Here is a 19908-nt window from a genome sequence, read left to right as displayed (position 1 = left end):
ATCTTGAAAATGAAATTCTTCATTTGAAATGTAATTGCTATGATAAAAGATCCTTTAATAAACTGTACATTAATTCACTCAACTAATATTAATTGAGTAGCTGCTGTATATCAGGTACTGGGCTAGTCCCTGGAGATATAGTAGGGCAAAGAAAGATGTGTTCCTGCCCTCACAGAGCATATTAAAAAACTGAAAAAGCTTTATTTTCCCCCTGACTTGCTTTTACCGAAGAATTACTGCAAATCAGATTATGAGTACTCATGGACCAGATGGCAGTTTTCTGCCCATCTGGGATAGCTCTAAAAAATAGACCCTTGTGTATCAATAGATAAGGTTTCTTCCAGTTCTAAGCTTTTGTGATCTATGATCTAATAGTAAAAACAGGAGGTATGCTTCCAGAAATATGTTATTCTTGTTTTGCTCTTTATAAAAGGAAATAGAGGTATGGTCTGTTAATTCAGAGGAAATTGGGTTCCTCCTATCTCTTTAAATAATTCTCTTTTAACTCCTTTGACTCTTCTTTCTCCTCCTACCTTCTGAAGCTCAACCTTGTCCCCTTTATTCTCACTTTCATTTCCTCATTTGAACGACCAAGACAAATTGCTCATCTTTAACTGCCTACATATGGCATCTCGAATTAAAAGGTCCCACTGTTAGGTCAAACTCATGGTGTTCCCAATGAATTCATACACATATATGCCACTCCTGCCTTTTCTAATTTCCATATTTCCATCAACAATATCCTCATTCTCCCAGTCTTCCACACTTGAAATCTAGGGGTTGTATTTCTTTCTTCAAAAGTTCAGCTCCAACACCAAAATTGATTAATTCTTCCTTCTTTCAAAATACCTTTTTATCTGTACCTTCTTTTCCATTCCAGGCAACACAGCCTTAGTTCCAACACATATCACCCCAACTGCAGTCAACTGCAGCGGCCTCTAACTGATCTCAGCCTCAGGGCCCCTTTTGAATCTGTTTTACGCCACACTGACAGACTAATCTTCCTAAAACACAACTTTCATCTAACATAGTGAGTCACCTCACAGAAATCTTTAGTGGGTCCCTTGGCCCACGGGGCAAATCTTGAGTCTCACAGTCTGGGATGCCTTGTTTTACATCATCTGCTTCCAATGTTTCTGGCTAAATGCATCTTACTGCTCTCCCCAACACCAATGTTCTGCTGCCCCAGGCCTTTCCTCGGCTTGTCTTTATGGCTCACCTCCAACCCCTTATGCTTCTAAAGATCAGCAACTATGGCATTCATTTCTTATGTATCTCTCTCAGTATTAACTTACCTATAAGTATTAAATACTTAGAAGGTGAACAAATAATTAAACCAGTTGTCATCCAGTCAACTCTGACTCATAGTGACTTCATATGTGTCAGAGTAGAACTCCATAGGGTTTTCAAACTGATTTTTCCAGAAGTTGATGGCCAGGCCTTTCTTCTGAGGCACCTCTGGATGGACTCAAACCTCCAACCTTTTGGTTAACAACCAAGTGTTAGCCATTTACACCACCCAGGGACTCTGAACAGATAAGTAACTGACTAAAAAACTAATTGTGCCAGGATGCAAGATTGTTGTTTTTGTGCACCGTTGAGTTGATTCTGACTCATAGCAACCCTATAGGACAGAATAGAACTGTTCCATAGGGTTTCCATGGAGCCCTGGTGGTGTAGTTGTTAAGCGTTCGCCAGTTCGAATCCACCAGTCACTCCTTGGAAACCCTATGGGACAGTTATACTCTGTCCTATAGGGTCTCTATGAGTCAGAATCCACTCAACGGCAACAGGTTTTTATAGGATTTCCTAGGCTGTAGTCTTTATGGGGGAAACCTTGGTGGTGTAGTGGTTAAGAGCATATGGCTGCTAACCAAAAGGTCGACAGTTCAAATCCACCAGCCTCTCCTTGGAAACCCTAGGCAGCAGTTCTACTCTGTCCTATATGGTCACTGTGAGTCAGAATCGATTTGGTGGCAACGGGTTTGGGTTTGTATTTTTGTTTTGTTTTTTGGTGTATAATTTCTGGCTTTTGCTTCTTGGTTTCCATATATCACATTATATTGGTTAAAAACATAGCTAGTTAGAAAGGTCTAATGTATGGAGGCTTTTGTTCCAAAAAGTTTATCAAATTTTATTTCATTGTTGGTCAATGGGTACTTACAGAATAAAGTGTTTTGTTCCCAAGTAGCTACAGTCTGTAAGAATCGTGTGTGCCTTCATGTGTTTCTCTTTCTTAAAACGATTTCTTCATTTAGTTACTTGTGCCTTCAGTCCACAGAATATCTTTCTCTGAAGATAATTTGTGAAAAGAAATATTTTATCCTTGATTCTTTAGTTATTTTAAGACTATTTTCTGAATATTTCATTTCATTACCCGATGCATTTTTTAATTTCAGACTCCCTTGCACATTTTTGTAAGTTGGAGTTATAGAAGTGAGAATTCCCTTTTATCTCATTTTAAACTCTTGACAATATTGGGTGTACAGTGGAAACTACTGTTGGAGTCCTCCTTATAAAAGAAAGAAGTGACCTTCAGAGATTGGGGACCTATGATGGACTCAGATGCTGCATCTGCATGGTCCTTTTGAAGCCACTAACATTATTACTGGGGCATATGATCTGTAGCTGAGTCATACTTCTTCATCCTCTGCATATTCCCCTGGGGATTTTTTTCTTGCTTTGAGAAAAGATTTCTGATCAGTGTTTACTCCCGTATTGCCTCCTCACTCCCTGCTGCCCATCCCCAATTTTTCATATATTCGTCTCTTGAATAATTTGTTCATGAAATGGCATATTCTTCATTTAGAAAGGATTATATATTCCAAACATCCACTTACATGTGTTCTACAGCCCTTCTCTATACTTTTATGGTATCCCACTCTTCAAGACCAACAACCGACCTCCTTTATAAGTAAATATATACCTCCATTATAAAATATATTGACCACTAAAGGTTGGTTCATAAATGTGTACGTTGGATTTGGTCTGCATTCATTCAATTCATTAATTGAGAAAATACAAAATTAAAAAGTCGACTACTTATTAAATATTTACAAAATACCTTTTTTTTTTTTAATTTAAACTCCAGGATAGTTGTTAAGGGTAAGAGTCAAATTGAATGAGTTTGAATCCTGGCTCTGCCAATTTATTAGCTACTTGTCTTTCCTGGGTGGTGGAAACGGTTAACGTGCTTGGCTGCTAACTGAAAGGTTGGCAGTTCGAGTCCCCTCAGAAGCCTGGTAATCTACTTCTGAAAAATCAGCCATTGAAATCCCGTGGAGCACAGTTCTACTCTGACACATATGGGGTCCCTGTTAGGCAGAATCAACTCAACAGCAAGTGGTTTTAACTTTAGGCAAGTTTTGTTTGTTTGTTTGTTTTTGCTTTTGTCCTTTTCGTATTTTAACCTCTCATGCCTCCATTTCTGTATCAATAGAGAATGATAATATTTCCTATCACAGAATTATTGTGAGGATTAAGTTAATTCATACTGTCACATGCATAGTGCTTAATATATATTAGCCTTTTTTATTACATGTGGTACCTTGCACATTATAACCTATTCCTCTCTGTTAACCATAATAGCAACAATCACAACAGATGCTAACATATGACAGAAACTGGGCTAAACATTTTACATGTATCATCTCCTTTAATTCCCACAAAACTCTATGAGGCAGGTCATATCATTACCCACATTTTACTGAAAAGGAAACTTAAATTTACAGTGTCTGTAGATACTCTTGTTTGTTTCCCTCCCTCACTTGCTCGCTTATCTATTGGTTTGGTCAACTAGTCATTGGACAAATATTTGCTATTGCTTACTTGGTGCAGGGTTCAGTACATTCTGCAAGGGGGCAGGCAGAGATAAGCAGGGAATGGTCCCTACCATTAATAAGGTTACAATCAATTGCAGGAGATATTCAGGTCCATGTAACTAAAATAGATGTGAGTATAAACCATGTGCTATGAGAATGCTGAGGAAGCAATTACAGTAAAACCTACAAAACCGGGAACCTGTACAAATCTATCATAGAAAGAAAACTCGTATTTTTCACTAATAGAGAGCTATAGAAAATTGGTAAGACTGTACCCGCGAAAAACAAGGCAATCCCATTGAGTTTCAGCTCTCACGGGTTTCACTGTAATCCTAACTTGAACTGGAGAAGAGTATTCCAGAGGGAAGGAACAGCATGAACAAAGCACACAAACGTGAATCAAATGGAATATCGCAGGATAAGCAGGTAGTTTGGTGGGGCTTAGCAGGTAGAGATTGGCTGGGAGTTCAGGGTCATGAGGCTGGAAAGGTAGATTTGGGATGTTCCTCAGGCTTATGTGTACATAACAAAGAGGCAAATCCTGCATTTTCGGAACCCCACTTGCTTATCCAAATATGTGGTCCAAGTAAAAATGGGCAGGACTAGGGAGTGAGTGAAAAAAGAAGATTGGTCTGGATTTACACTAGGCAGTTGGTTGCTGTTGGAAGGTCAGAGTTGGCTGTCAGCCAGAGTAGCTAGGTAGTTGATTACTGTTTGAAGGTCAGAGTTGGCTGTCAACCAGGCTACCTGAGACACTTTTATGATCTATTTTACCACTTGGGAATTCTCCACAGCACAGGAGCTAACCCCCCCGGAACTATGGTGGTTCTGCGCAATCTCTGATCAACACTGGTCTAGCATGGGCCGTTCGGAACCAAATCAAGATCCGGGGTTATAGGGTGATGATGTCTGGGGCTGCCACTAATATCAAGTAAAATGCCAGATGACAAAGCGTACCATTTCACCTATAAACTTCTTGCATTTTTCCTCCCAGAATTGAATTCACTAAGCTGACAGCACACTGTCATTAGATTATAGAAAAATCTAACAAGAACAAAAAGAAGGGCAATTTTTATTCCATGCCACCTAAAGGTATATTTCCCAGTGATTTCCAAGTCCACTGAAAAGTTAAATATACAAATGTCTTACATCTCACCATCCGTCCTATATTATCCTAGATTTAAGCCTTTGCCTCTGCTTCTTGGATAATTAATTGTTAATCAATTATTGGTAATTTATTAGTTGTCAATGATTATCACTCAGTGATTACCGATCAATATTAATGCCAGAAAAATTACTAAAAAACAATTGACTGATTAAGAGTAAAAGACAAAATATACACCATTTCTGAGATCCTTAGTCACCTAGTATAACACCAATGGCAGCCTCCCTGACTTTTTTGTGAAAGATTTAGCATTTGCATTTTTTTGATGGTTCTAATTGGGGCAAAAGTTCACTTGTGGCTTTCAACGAGTTGAGTGTAAAAAGCTCATTTTCACATTGACAAGAGAGGAAATCCTTTTCGTTTGGCTTTAGTTTGATAAAAATGGGTCTCAGAGGCAATATACGGTAAGCGGATATTAAAACCGGGGTTATAAATTGCCACTTTAGTGTTCTCGGCCTTAGACATCTAAAAGATCTTACCAAAAAGGATACACTGTTTTAATTGCTCCTCATTATATGATGAGAGAACGTCATTTTTCTCCTTTTCCTCCCAGGTGGCCATTGAGGACCGCGTCAGGCAGCTGCATGAAGCCCACAGGGACTTTGGCCCAGCGTCCCAGCACTTCCTTTGCAGTAAGTCCTTTTCGGCTTTCATTGCTTAACCTCTTTTTTGCATCTCGGTAGCTAAGAATTAAGAGTTGAATTACAGTCATCTCTGCCAGGTGCAGTAGAGGCATAAATCATCCTGAAATATAACTTGGTGGATGAATTCAGAAGGTTAGGAAGAGGAGGGCCAGTTACCGGTAGATCATTTTGTCCAGTCTTTGCCTAATGCATAATTTTGTCCCCGCAGTGTATTCTCAAGTGCTAACTTTACTAATATTTTGGAGTCCTTATTTCTGCCTATAGCAGTTCACTTCATAAAGCTGAAATTATACATTTAAAATGTTATATGCTTTCAGTATATATATATATTTCTATATTTCTCTCTTCCTGTGACTCTATCATTATTTATCACCATATAAATTCATCAACTACTCCCTACCTTAAAGCTGGAACCCCAGCCTATGTGTTTCCTTTCCCTAGCTATTGTTATTCCTCTTTTATCCTTAAACTCTGCCCATTCTTTTTATTTTCTGGTTTTACTATTTTATTAGTTATAGTTTCATAGTTAATATGAAGAGAAATAGCCACTTAGTTAACTAAAAGTTTAAGTATTGGAACATCCTATTAATATACCAACGCGTATTAAATTGGCAAGCATCTATTTTCCTCTGATCAATATTGTCAATTTAGAACATTGTTTCTCTGGTTATAGAAGTAAATATGTTCGTTGTTTTGCCATTTTAAAAGTATAGGAAAGTATAAAGGAGAAAATTTAAATTGCCCATAATTCTACTACAGGGACTTAACAGTGTTAGCATTTTGGTGTATTTCCTTCTGGTCATACATGAGTATGTATGGCCTAATCCTCACTTTAAGGCAACTCTTTGAGCTAGGCAATGTTACAAATATTAACTAATGTAATCCTTATAGCAACTTTATGAGGTAGGTACTAGTACCTGACCCATTTTAAATATGAGGAAACTGAGGTGCATTGTATACAGCTAGTAGAGGGCAGAGCCAGGATTCAAACTGAAGAAGCTGGGCTCCAGAGTCTGTGTGCTTAACCACTATACTGTGCTACCTTTTGCTTTATCTGTGCACATATGTGATTTATATATTTTATATAAAAGAGGTAATTCTGTATGATCTCCCTTCGTTCGGAAACCCTGGTGGTGTAGTGGTTAAGTGCTACGGCTGCTAACCAAAGGGTCTGCAGTTCGAATCCACCAGGCGCTCCTTGGAAACTCTATGGGGCTGTTCTACTCTGTCCTATAGGGTCACTATGAGTCGGAATTGACTTGACAGCACTGGGCTTGGTTTTGGTTTTCTACCTTCGTTCTTCTACCTTTTCCTTCATTACCCTTTTCTGGTCCTTTCCTTTCTTCATAATTTAATTTTAAAAATCCATACTCAGAAATATTTTAAAGTATTTGACTAGATGCTTTCATATGTGTCTCAGGTTGAGTATTGTCTTTTAGAAGAAAAATTCGTAGAAGGTGGTGGTCCTATCTTTTTGTTACATACTGCTAATGAATTAAGTAAGAAGTCGTCTTACTTTCTTGACTGAGTTGAACCCTATTATCCATATATGGTCTGATTCTTTGGACAATATGCTTAGAAGTTGCCAAAAAAAAAAGGGGGGGAGGGAAAATTAAATCAATTTATCTGTTTGAGTGGGATTGTGGCTTTCCAGAATGGCTCTAGAAAAATTATAAAGGCTGTAGATTTGCCTTCTGTGTTTTTCCAAATCTCTTGTCTGCCTAACTCGCCTTGGTGGCAGCCATTCTACTCAATTTAATTGAGATTAAATGTGATAGCATACTCGTAAGTGACTCATAAACTACAAATAAAAATATTACTATTATAACTATTAATTACTCCTCAAATACCATGTATATTCATTCATACTGTCTCCTCTCTGTCCCTCTCCCAAATTCCCATGTCTTCCCATTAAAACCTATTCTCAGAAAATGATATGTTATGCTCATTTAACCCAGGTGACAGGTAAAGTTCAATGTGTACTTCCCCAGGGTTATTTGCATTTTAATAGGATGAAAAGCCGTAAGCCTTTAGAATGGCTCTCTGTGGTAGAACAGCAGCCATAAGCTGAGCTGTGGGGGCAGAACTTTGAGGCGCTGGGTGGATCATCTGCACACATCTTTCAAAACATATCACATTGGTGCCCACTTCCAGAAAGGTCAGGCCCATAGGCACAGACATTCGTAAAGACACTGTTCTATCTGCCTCAACAGAGCCAGCCCTAGAAACCACCAATTTCCTGGATGTCCATGTGAGATATCAGCATCTGCTTAGAAGTTTGCTTGCAGATACCAAAAAATTCCAATTTAGTTTTAGGGATATTTGAGAAATAGGACAATGAGCCTAAAAACAGATTGTTTCTTCGTGTTGTCCTTTTTTAAAATTACAGTGGTAATCCATGTTTATTAAGGAAAATTTGGACAGCAGAGAATACACACTGGAAAACAAGCATTATTTATAATCCCACTACTCAGAGATAATCTCTATCAAAAGCTTGGTTTATATATTCTTTGTGTTTTTCTTGGTGTGTGTGCATGCATGTGTGTGTGTGTGAATTCAGGTTTGTTTTTTTTTTTTTAAACCAAGCATGGATAAAAATATATTACAGTTTTGCAACCTGCTTTTTTTCCCTTAGAACTATGTTAAAATTAATTTCATGTGTTTATTCTTCTGTAGTATAAATTTTTTAAATGACTGGATAGAACTCCCTTCTGTGACTGTACCAAATTTACCAGGACAATTCTGTATTGTTGGATATTTAAGTTATTTCCAATTTTTCACTATCATATTCAGCATTCTGACTGACATCCTTTGTATACCTTTATAAACATCTCAGATTCTTTCTAAAGATAAATGCCTAAAACTGGGATCGCTGTGTTAAAGGATGCCCAACTGACCTCCAGAATGTTGTGCCAAAAATTGGGTGCATAAATAAAACTTTGAGGCAGGCCATCTCTGAAGTCACTTATTTGCTGTTAAATTAATCGTATAAAGGAAAACAAAATTATTTCCCCCAAATAAATAAAAAATGCATGTGAAAAATACCACTAAGATAATTTTAAATGAGTTTGAATTGACATATGTTTAGGAATTTGCTTCCAGGTTACTAGGAATAACGCTGGGATAATTTCTGAGGCTTAAAATTACAAAGAAAAGAAAAATAAGGATAAGTCACTAAGTGCACCCCCCACAAATACACTCACTGTCTCTTTTAGTCTCTTTCTTCATCTTTTTCTCTCTTCCTCTCTCACTCCTTCTCTCTCTCTCTCTCTTACACACACACACCCACACACACATTTGCCTTTGAAAATTACATTACCAGCTGTCTTTGTTGTTTTGTCAGTAGAGAGACAGCCTTTTACTAAAGAAAAGTATTCACTGTTTCTTCTTGATGGTCCAATCTCTACTTGTTAAAGAAGTTGTTTCTTTTATCTTAGATCTGAGAGAAAACAAGAACATTGTAAAATGTGACCCTTATCCCATTGATAGACACTAGCTCCCTTTTAATTCTAGCTTTAGTACTGTACTACTCCTAATTGACTTCTGCAACCTAAACCAAGAAAAAAGGAGAAATTCTAATATTGTGATGATAAAAAAAAAGAAAAAAATATTGTGATGATACGTATACATAAATAGAGAGTGTGTGTGTGTGTGTTCCTGTGTGGCACAAACGGTTAAGCACTTGACTAATAGCTGAAAAGTTGGCAGTTCAAACTCACCCAGAGGCTCCTTGAAAGACAGGCCTGGCAATCTGCTTCTGAAAGTTCACAGCCTTGAAAGCCATATGGAGCACAGTTCTTCTCTGACACACTGGTAATTGACTTGACAGCAACCAACAACTGTATATATTTGTTTATATATAGTTTTATATATATATATATATTTACCAACTATATATATATGCCAGCTATATATATACATGCCAACTATATATATATGCCAGTTATATATGTATGCCAACTATATATATGTATATACATATATATATAGTTGGTAAATACAGTGTCAGTGTCAGTCTCTTCCTATGTCAATGATCAAGGAAGTACTATAGTTAAAAAAAGAAGTACTGTAGTATTAATAGCACAGTAGTTTGAAAATTGTCATCTTTTGTTACTCAAAAATTTAAGACCTTTTTCTGGCCATTTTCTCAATCTTCTGGGTTTCTGTTCTAAATTTTGCTTTTTCACCAAGAAAGATAACTCTATATTTGGGCAAAGGTAGAAATATTTCTGTAACAGTAAAAAGAACTTGTAGTTGTCTTAATACTTTACCAGTTCTAGAATTCCCTAAAGGAGCATTTTCCAAGCTGAGTTCCTCAGAACACTAATGTTCTGTAAGATCTTAATAAGTGTCTCTTGAAAACATAATTCTAGGATCAGTAAGTTTGGAGAAATACTAGGTTATAAAGATAAGCAAGTTTCTTTACTGTTGGAATTCTTGAAGCCTTTAATATACATGAAGACTGTTAAGTGGGGTGTAAGAGTCTATAGCTCTTCTCCATACTTAGGTGATTGTAGAAACCTTTATCAGACACACCAATTAATCTCACTAAACATGTCATGGAACACAGTATGGGAAACTTTTTGCCCTAAAAGTGGCATTTGCCAAAATGATCTAATGAGAAAAATTCTTTGCTGAAGAGGTGCATTGGATATGGAATTAGGTAAAGAAAGTAGTAAGACCATGATCCAATTAAAAAGAAAATGAGTATTAATAAGGCCAAAAGGTTAACTTTCTATCCTTCCTAAGGTATCAAGCTCCATCTCTACCCTAGAAGTTCCCTTATGCTATGGGATTTCATAATTATACAGAAGCTTAGAGAACATCTACATGAGTTTTCAAACTCTGGGGTGTGGCTTATTAGTGAATCCTGAAATTATTTTAATGGGTTGCAACTAACAATTTTTTTCCAATAATTTATTTTATTTTTTGTTGTTGTTGAGAATATACACAACAGAGGATACACCAATTCAACAATTTCTACGTGTACAATTCAGTGACATTAATTACAGTCTTCAAGTTGTGCAACCATTCTCACCCTCATTTTCTGAGTTGTTCCTTTCCAGTTAACATAAACTTATAGCACCCTACGCTTCCTATATAACCTTTCAGAGTTGTTGTCAATTTGGTCCTGTATAGGTAGTTCTTTAAATAAGTGTAATGCTCAAGGCAGACATTCTTTACTAGTTAAGCTAAACTATTGTTTGGTTTGAAGAAGACTTCAGGGGATATTTTTGGTTTAAGGCTTAAGGTTCAAACATCTCAGAGCAATAGCTTTGGGGGTACATCCAGCCTCCATGGATCTAGAAAGTCTGGATTCCATGAGAATTTGAAATTCTGTTCTGCATTTCCTCCTCTTTGACCAGGATTCTTCTATAGAATCTCTGATCAAAATCTTTAGTAATAGCAGCCAGATATCATCTACTTCTTCTGCTCTCATGGTAAAGGAGGCAGCTGTTCGTAGAGGCAATTAGCCATGCATTCGTAACCCACAATTTTTAATGGAATCAAACAGATTAGAATATATCAGAGTACTTTGCTCAAGCAAGGTTTATTATTTTATGACACTTTAGTTTCAATTAGGTGTGTGTGTGTGTGCATGTGCGTTGTTGTTGTTAAGTGCTGTCAAGTCAGTCCTAACTCATAACAACCCTATGTAAAAAAAAAAATGTACAACAGAACAAAACACTACCTTGTCCTGAGCCATCCTCACAATCATTGTTACGCTTGAGCTCTTTGTTGCAGCCGCTGTGTCAATCCATCTCATTGAGGGTCTTCCTCTTTTTCACTGACCCTGTATTTACCAAACATGATGTCCTTCTCCAGGGACTGATCCCTCCTGAGAACGTGTCCAAAGTATGTGAATGTCAATACAAAGTGTTTTTCTTCAAAAGAAGTTTGCAAGTCACTGAACTAGTCCAGCCCTTACTTTATTTTACAGATGACAAAGTAGGTGCAGAAAGATCAAATGACATAAGCAAGGTCATACAAATAGTTGTAATAGATTTGGTACTAGAACCCAGTTTCTAGACTTCCAAACCATACTGCATGTTGCCTCACACATTAAGAAAAAATACCCAGGCCAATGACTGTCTAGTCTATCTTATATTGTCACATATTTTCTCTCTTCTGTTCCTCCTAGTTTGTCCCCTAAGTCAATTTACAGAGCCTGAATTTTTCTCTGAAGACCTTTGGGCCAAGGATTGCCTTACCAATGGTTTGAGATATGGGTTAAGAGTACAGGCTAGACTGACTGGGTTCAAATACTGACTTGGATACTTATTTAATCTCTATATCCCTCAACTGTAAAATGGGGATAAAATAACATGTGGGATCCATTTTAAGACACTTTTCCTCCATGTTTTAACAGCTCTGAAATAAGAATGCATGTTATGATCAATGAGGTCTTAGAGTCAGTGAAATATGGTAGTATTACTTCATAAGGTTATAATGAAGATCAAATAGTTAAAACATATAAAGCTGTTAGAACAGTACTTGACACATAGTAAGTGCTATACAAGTGTTTGCTATTATTATGAGTATTAGTATCACTACTATTATTATCTACTTGGTAGCATATCTTAGTATATACCTATTAGGGTTAAACTACACAGGAAGTTGTCATTTATTCTCTGGCATTTACTTCTGAGGGAAATTCATTTCTCTCCTTTCTGAAGATAGTTTTCATGGCTCTAATCTGAATGTCCAGGGTTTGTACATTTATACAAACTCACTGGTTATTTGTGTAACTAATGAACAATGAATAATCAAATTGGTAAGCCCTAATCCCTATAAGGACAGGATCCTATCAATCTTGTTCCCCAGCACCTAACCAGTACCTAACACTGTACCTGACACTTGGAAGATGTTCAATAAATACTTACAGAGCAAATTATGTCTTATACCCAAATGAAGAAGAGGTAAATTTTCTCCTGACATTGACAATGCACAGTGGCACAAGCTTTAGCATACTGACCACCACATAGTAACCCGTTGCTGTCGATTCCAACTCATAACGACCACATAGTAGACACTCAGTAAATAACATGACCTTTTATGTTGCCCCTTGACAAGGGGTAATAATAGCATTTATAACTTTACATGGTCTTTTTTATCACAATCGACTATACCATGTAATGTATTAAGGGAGAAAGAAAAGCTGACTTCAAAATTACAGCACAATTACAACTATGTTAGAAAATAAATAAAATCATCAGAAAGATTTACACAAAGAAAAGACCGAAAATAGAGTACACCAAAATGTAAACAGCTGTTGTGGTTTTGCTTTCTTTTTACTTTTGCAGATTTTTATTGTAATAAGCAGGTATTACATTTATAATGGAAAAAAGATAAAGGCATAATGTTTATGCTCTGGCTTTTAACCCAGTGATCTCTTTCAGTATTGTACTCTATTGCTGTCTATGATACTCTATAAGAATAGTTTCTTTTGTACTATCTATTCTGCATTTAAAAGCTGTGAGTTTCTTTGAGTGACCTTCTTGTTCTCAGATTATGAGACACTGTAAAAAGAAAGGACTGATGAGTTATTTCTTGCAGGCTTTACAATTTTAACTGCCTGAATCAGATCCTTAGTTAACTCTTAGGAAACCCTGGTGGCGTAGTGGTTAAGAGCTACGGCTGCTAACCATAAAGCTCAGCAGTTCAAATCCACCAGGTGCTCCTTGGAAACTCTATGGGGTTGTTCTACTCTGTCTACTCTGTCCTATAGGGTCGTTATGAGTTGGAATTGATTTGACGGCAGTGGGTTTGGTTTTTTGTTGTTTTGGTTTTAGTTAATTCTTTTTCTCTCTTGTCAAAGGAGCCCAAAGTTTTTACAGTTTCCTTTGGCTGCATATGGCTAAACAATTTGTTTCCATTTTGAGAGTTGCCAGACCTTCACTATCCTGTACACACACACACACTCACACACACACACTTAATAAAGAAAAGATAGGGGAAAAGAAAACTTTAAGCACATCTAATAATTGCTGACATTTCACTTAACAGTGTTCCAACCTATGCTACCGGTGTCCTCAGGGGATGAATGAAATTGAAATACAAGTGGGCCAATAATTTAAAGCTTCACATTAGCTTAAAGAAGCCATCATGATAAAAGTCAGAAAGAATCTTGAAGGTACCATGTGAGATGATTTTCAGCCTAAAGCTGCTAGTCATTTTCTCTATCAGGTAAAATCTCAGAGCCAAATAATTTGGGCCAATTTCTTCAGCAGACCCGTGCTATCCTGGGTGCCGAGAATTTGGGAGAATGCGATCTAACTTATCAGTGATGCTGGTAACACCTCCATAAATTCAAAGATAGCCTTTCAGATGCGCACAGAAAGCAGTCACAGTGATAATAATTACACTGCTCTCAAAATCTATTTCTATGGCCCATTTTCCTTAGCCCAAGTTAATACTCTCCAGTAAGACCTAGGAGCCCTGGTGGCACAGTGGAATCCACTAGCCGCTCCTTGGAAACTCTATGGGGCAATTCTCCTCTGTCCTAAAGGGTTGTTGTGAGTCAGAATCAACTTGACGATAACAGATTTTTTTTTTAAATAAGACCTCAGATTTATTTATTTTTTTAGAGTATCCTTATTAACAAAAGTTCGCATCATTGGCCCTGCATATCCCATTTATTTGAACACATGAGGAAGCTTAGAAGAGTTCCCAATTTCTGATGTGGGAATTTGTGTGCTGTAGTTGGCTTACAAGTCCCTGGGTGGCACAAAGAGTTAAGCGCTTGGCTACTAACCAAAAATTTGGCAGTTTAAATCCACCCAGAGATGCCTCGAAAGAAAGGCCAGGTGATCTACTTCAGAAAAACCAGCCACTGAAAAACTCTAGTGCACAGCTCTGCTCTGACACATATGGGGGTCAGCATAAGTTGGAATTGACTTAACAGCAGCTGGTTAGAAGACAACAAGACGAGTCCCATTTGGCTGAGGGAGGTGCTCTGGAAAAGGGGGCAATTGGACCTTAGCAGCCAACACTCACAGCAGCCAGGGATGGGTGCACTGGCCCAGTAAAGGGGACACCAATAGCATAAACCTCTCTAAGACTTAATGGAGCTACTGTGATACCCCATGCATAAGCTGGCTTTAGAGCTAAATTATGATATTTAGCTTGATTACCAACCACTACTCCTTTATCACATAAAGCAAAAAAAAAAAAAAAAGAAAAGAAAAAAAAACCCAAAACCATTGCCATCGAGTCAATTCCGACTCATAGCAACCCTACTGCCCCATAGGGTTTCCAAGAAGCGCCTGGTGGATTCAAACTGCTGACCTTTTGGTTAGCAGCTGTAGCTCTTAACCACTACACCACCAGGGTTTGGAAATTAGTCCTGTGGTGTGGCAGAGATGTGGCAAATGCCCCTTCTCTTTCTTATTTCACCTTCCCCATTGTTACAGACTCATCTAGGCCTCATGGACCTAGGCAGGGAGACCAGCACCACAATTCTGAATTAGCTCCATGACACTTGGGCACTGTTTTAGTGGAATGCTGGCTCTGAAAGGCATATTTTTTACACTTCCCAGAAAATGAAGGCATTTGTGAGTTTGGCCTAGGGTAGCATTATGTCATCACTCCCAGAATACAAAGCTTTGCACAACAGAAATGGTGGAATCACATCCCTGTGGGCGAAAATCATTACTTTCGTTTTCCCATTTGGATGTTTTCCATTTTCAGAGCACAACCAGTTTGAGATTACAAAATACTTTTCAGTGAGAACTTTGAGGTGAGGACAAAAGGTATTTTGTTCTTTTGTAGACTTACATAAATTGCTCCTGGTTTAAAAACCATTCTCCTTGATTTTTAAATATAATTTTCGATATCAGCAATAAAAATCACCTTGATTTCATTCCATTGCAGGTACTGCTGTTATGTGCTATGTCTCCTTAACATTTTAAGGACCAGGGATAGGCATAGTTGATCAGGGCTGTTGTAAAGATAGGTGGAAACATAAGGAAGGATGGGGAACAACAGTCACCATAAAGCATGTGTTTGCTTTTGCTGCTACAGGCTTCAAATTATCACAGTGTCATAGCTTCTCTCCTCTCTCCTCCACCTCATATCTTCTGCGTACTCATGGTTTCTGCTGCCTTGTGACTTTCATTTTCTTCCTTTGCTTCGGACACTTTTCACTTTCCCAGCTCTCTACTGTCTAAGTGTTTCTCTGTATATTATATTCAAACTGTCCAAGAAAGACATCTGATTTAGTTAGTTATTTACTGTAGACCAGGCTTTCTTGACCTGGCCTTTATTGACAATTTGGGCCAGGTAATTCTTCCTTGTTTGGGGCTGTGTTGTACATTGTGGGATGTTTAGCAACGTCCTTGTCCTCTACCCACTGCATGCCAGTAGCATTTTCCACTGCCAGTTGTGACAACCAAAAATGTCTCCAAACATTGCCAAATTCCCTCTGGAGGACAAAATCGTCCCCAGCTGAGAATCACTTCCATGGACCAATCCCTATATAAGCCTTTCATGGATTAAAAAAATTTTTTTTTGGAGTTTTTTGGTGATGCCGTATTTTTTCACTAATGGAAAGGCTGCTGAATCATTTTTTGTTGACAGTTTTTTTTATTATTTTGAAAAAATGGGGTGCCAATTGCCAGTGGGACATATCAGTCCCATGTTCCATAAAGCACATCATACACTGGGGACATATTTGTCCCATGGCACATCACACTTCCTGGTTACACTTGAGCTATAAAATATCTTACTCAACTTTCCAAAAATACACATGAAATACTAAATAAACATTGTACTTACTGCACATAATTGTTATCAGTTTTAGAGTGGGCCATATCAGTACTATGTTCCGTGAAGCACACCACACACATAGGACATATCGGTGCCATGGCCCAGGAAGTGCATCACAAACTGTTTTCACCCCAAAAATAACTCATTTACTTGAACATTTCCAAATGCCAGTAACTGTACCTTCCCAATAACACAAAGGAAATAGTAAACACACTTGCAAGCCTTAGCTCGCTGTACAGGAGCCAAAGATACAAAAGTTTCACACAATCACTCCTCTGGGAAGCATCCCCTCATATGAATGGCTCTCAACACTCAACTGTGGCACAGACCAACTTCCTTGTTATTTAGACAGTTGCACCAGTGTCCTCCACGACTCCAGAATGTACTGAAGTGGCTCAAATGCCTGCCAATAAACCTCCAGGGGCAGAAAATGTAACATGAGCATATATGCCCCATGGTCCATGAAAGAGATAGTTTCTAGCCATGCCAATGGAGTCACATGGAATGCTAATATGAGTGGTTAAGTCTAAGGAATGGTTTGAGACTATTTTTTTTGCACCACCAGGTCTCCTTCAATGAAGGAGAATGTCCTCAGCAGGCAACCTCTGGTTCTTTGCCCTTTCAAGGATTACCTTAGCTGCAGAGAGATGCCTCACCCAAGATTATACCGCTACAATGGCCAGGTCACATCTAATGACTGATCAATTCAAGAGTATAAAGGTCTGACCATTTTGACTCAACTCAGGACAACTCTAATGGGCTATTCCACCTCAAGAGGTCCCTGTAGGGTTAACTGAGGCTGTAACTGGGCCTGCATCCCACCTTGGCTTCTCCTTATTCCCATTTCTGCTTCCTTCCCCTTCATTCCACAGGTGTTCATCCTAAGGGCACAGCCTACTAAATATTCTGCTCTCTAAGCTCAGTCTCAGAGTCTGCTTCCTGGTGAACGTCACCTGTGAAGGGAGCAATATAGCTGACAGGCATTTAAAAGCTTCTTAGAAAAAGGCATTGTTATAGTACCATTCTAGTCACTCCGTCCTTTGATTTACTTTTGTTCATAATGAGGTTGATGATTATTCCTAGTGTAAGTGGTGATCATCATTATTTAAGGTGTCCAACCTTATGATATCCATTAACAAGTAAGGACTTTTGGAAGAGCATAAAATGACATCAGCCTCTTGCCTTACACCTTAAGCTCAGCAGTCTACATAGCATAGCAATAACTGACAAGAGTTAGAATGCAGGATGGTCAATAAAATAGATCATAAAATGAAATGAGTTTGAGTGTGAGCACTGTAAGGGTAGAGGGTGTGCACTGTTCTTTCTTTTTTTTTTAATTTCTTGCATCTAACACAAGGCCTTGCACGTAGATGCTGGGTATGCCTTGTTTGAGTAACTGGGCACTCTTAAGATTATTCCAACTCTGATGCAAGAGGAAAGAACTTAGTCCAGTGTCTAGTCTAATGTCCTGCAAAATGACAAGGTATGAACCTCACTTTATTTTCAGTTAGCTATGAAAAGAATTGATTCATTCTGTCACTCAGCAAATGTCTATTGAATGACAAATACAGGCCAAACTCTGTTCTGGGTACTAGGGAAACAGCAGTAAATAAAACAAAGTTCCATCTAAACTTTAATAGGAGAAGATGGACAATCAGGTCACGATAAGTTTGATAAAGAAGAATAAAGCAGGCTCAAAGGGCTAGAGATGATGGGGGATGGGAGCTCTTTATATGAAATCGTCAGAGACTGCCTGACTGATTAGACGACATTGGAGCAGAGAAGCGAGGAAACAAGCCATGCAGGCATCTGGGGGCAAAGAGTTTTAGGTAGAGGAAACAGTAAATGCTTAGAGGGTTTGAGGAACAGCAAGGAGGCCAGGACAGCTGAAGCAGAGGATGCAAGCTGGAGAATGATAGCTCAGTGAGTGAACAAGAGCCAATTCAGATAGGGCCTTGGGGATTTGTTCTTAGTAAGGAGGGAAAACTTTAGGAGGGTTCTGAGCTAAGAAGTGACAAGGTCTGACTTACTTGGCCTATAGCATTTATGCATTCACCCATTCATATATTAACAAATGCTGTTGTTGTTGTTGTTGTTGTTTGTCCTCCAGTGGATTCCGATTCATAGTGACCCTATGTGACAGGGTAGAATTGCTCCATAGGGTTTCCAAGACTGTAATCTTTACAGGAGCAGATGGCTTTATGACGGCAGATCACCAGGTGTTTTTGCTGTGGAGCCACTAGTGGATTCTAACCACCAGCCTTTCAGTTAGCAGCCAAGTGCTTAACCATTGCATCACCAGGGTTCCTGGTTAACAAATACTAAACCAAAAAAAAAACCAAACCCATTGCCATCAAGTCGATTCCAACTTATAGCGACCCTATAGGACAGAGTAGAGCCACCCTAGGTACTTGTAATATGAAGATGAGAAAAACATAGTCCTAGCCTGGGAACATTCACATTCTAACCAAAAAAGATAGATCCATAAAAAAAAAAATGACCATCTATAATGGTGGCAAGTAGTGATGTTGTAGGAATATAGTGGAAGGAGGAATTACTTTTACAGTAAGGGAAATGAGATGCTCTATCTAGACTAGTATTAATGCCCATTATCCCTGAGTCTACAGGCAGAATCCAAGGTAGAGGATATTTTATTTGATAGGAATCTGGCAAAGAATGCTTCTAATTACTTGGCCCTTGGTTTCACTTAGCAAGAGTCATAAGATGCATTCAATGATGAGAATCAGGTTGTCCTGTCTACTGAGCCATTCTGATATGATGACTATCCCCCCTCTCCAATTACACATGTAGTCTCCTTATAGCCCTCTTGTTCAGAAAAGAGATTTCTTATGTATGCTTATAAAAAAATAGGTTTTAGAGATGTTTTAATGAGATAGAAGTAGACAAGAGAAAGAATAATGGAAGGATTAGTCAACATGCGGGTAATTGGACTTGGAAAGAGAAAGTCTGAGCAGGAAGTATCTGGGAAAAAAATTAGAAGAGGAATGAAATGGAATAAGCTCATTTTATGGTGTGAGTTAAGGACAGAGGGATTTATTCTCAAAAGGCAAAAAGTGGAAGAGTTTGTTTTGTGGAACTTGCCGTAGGATAGATAAAGGGAAAGAGAGTAATTCATAAGACTTGGTCCAGGAGGTCTGGAGGTGATACATCTATTAGAGGTGTCAGAAGGAAGGGGAAAGTTTTGAACTAGACCTTCAGTTGTTCCTGGAGCCCAACGCAAAAGCTCATGAACATCTTGCTACCGGAGGGCAAAATAAAGGACAACAAAGCTTACGTCTTAAGAGACCGTACATAAGTCCAGATTAGAGAGTTCCTCTAACATGGATCACCCACACTAATTTAAATAGGAAAGCATATACATAAAAACGTACGTACATATATATAATATATATAGTAAGTTTGATAAAGTAAAATTTAATTTAAAAATCAGAACTGAAATAAAGACAAAAATATTTTATTTCTTTCTAAAATTACTTAGCTATGTGTTTTG

The 19908-nt window shown here is 38.1% G+C and overlaps 1 protein-coding gene across 1 annotated transcript in view; it reads left to right on the top strand.

Moving 5' to 3' along the window:
- The window catches only part of DMD (dystrophin), a 1889362-nt gene that overhangs the window by 1631568 nt on the left and 237886 nt on the right, over nt 1-19908 (top strand). Inside the window, exon 56 of the mRNA XM_010599731.3 lies at nt 5540-5618. Within this exon, the coding sequence (XP_010598033.2) occupies nt 5540-5618 (79 nt within the window). The remainder of the gene's footprint in view (nt 1-5539; nt 5619-19908) is intronic.

Source organism: Loxodonta africana, chromosome X (assembly GCF_030014295.1).
Source record: "Loxodonta africana isolate mLoxAfr1 chromosome X, mLoxAfr1.hap2, whole genome shotgun sequence".
Taxonomy (NCBI): domain Eukaryota; kingdom Metazoa; phylum Chordata; class Mammalia; order Proboscidea; family Elephantidae; genus Loxodonta; species Loxodonta africana.
Note: the sequence above shows the minus strand (reverse complement) of the source record. Positions and strands in the feature narration are given on the sequence as shown.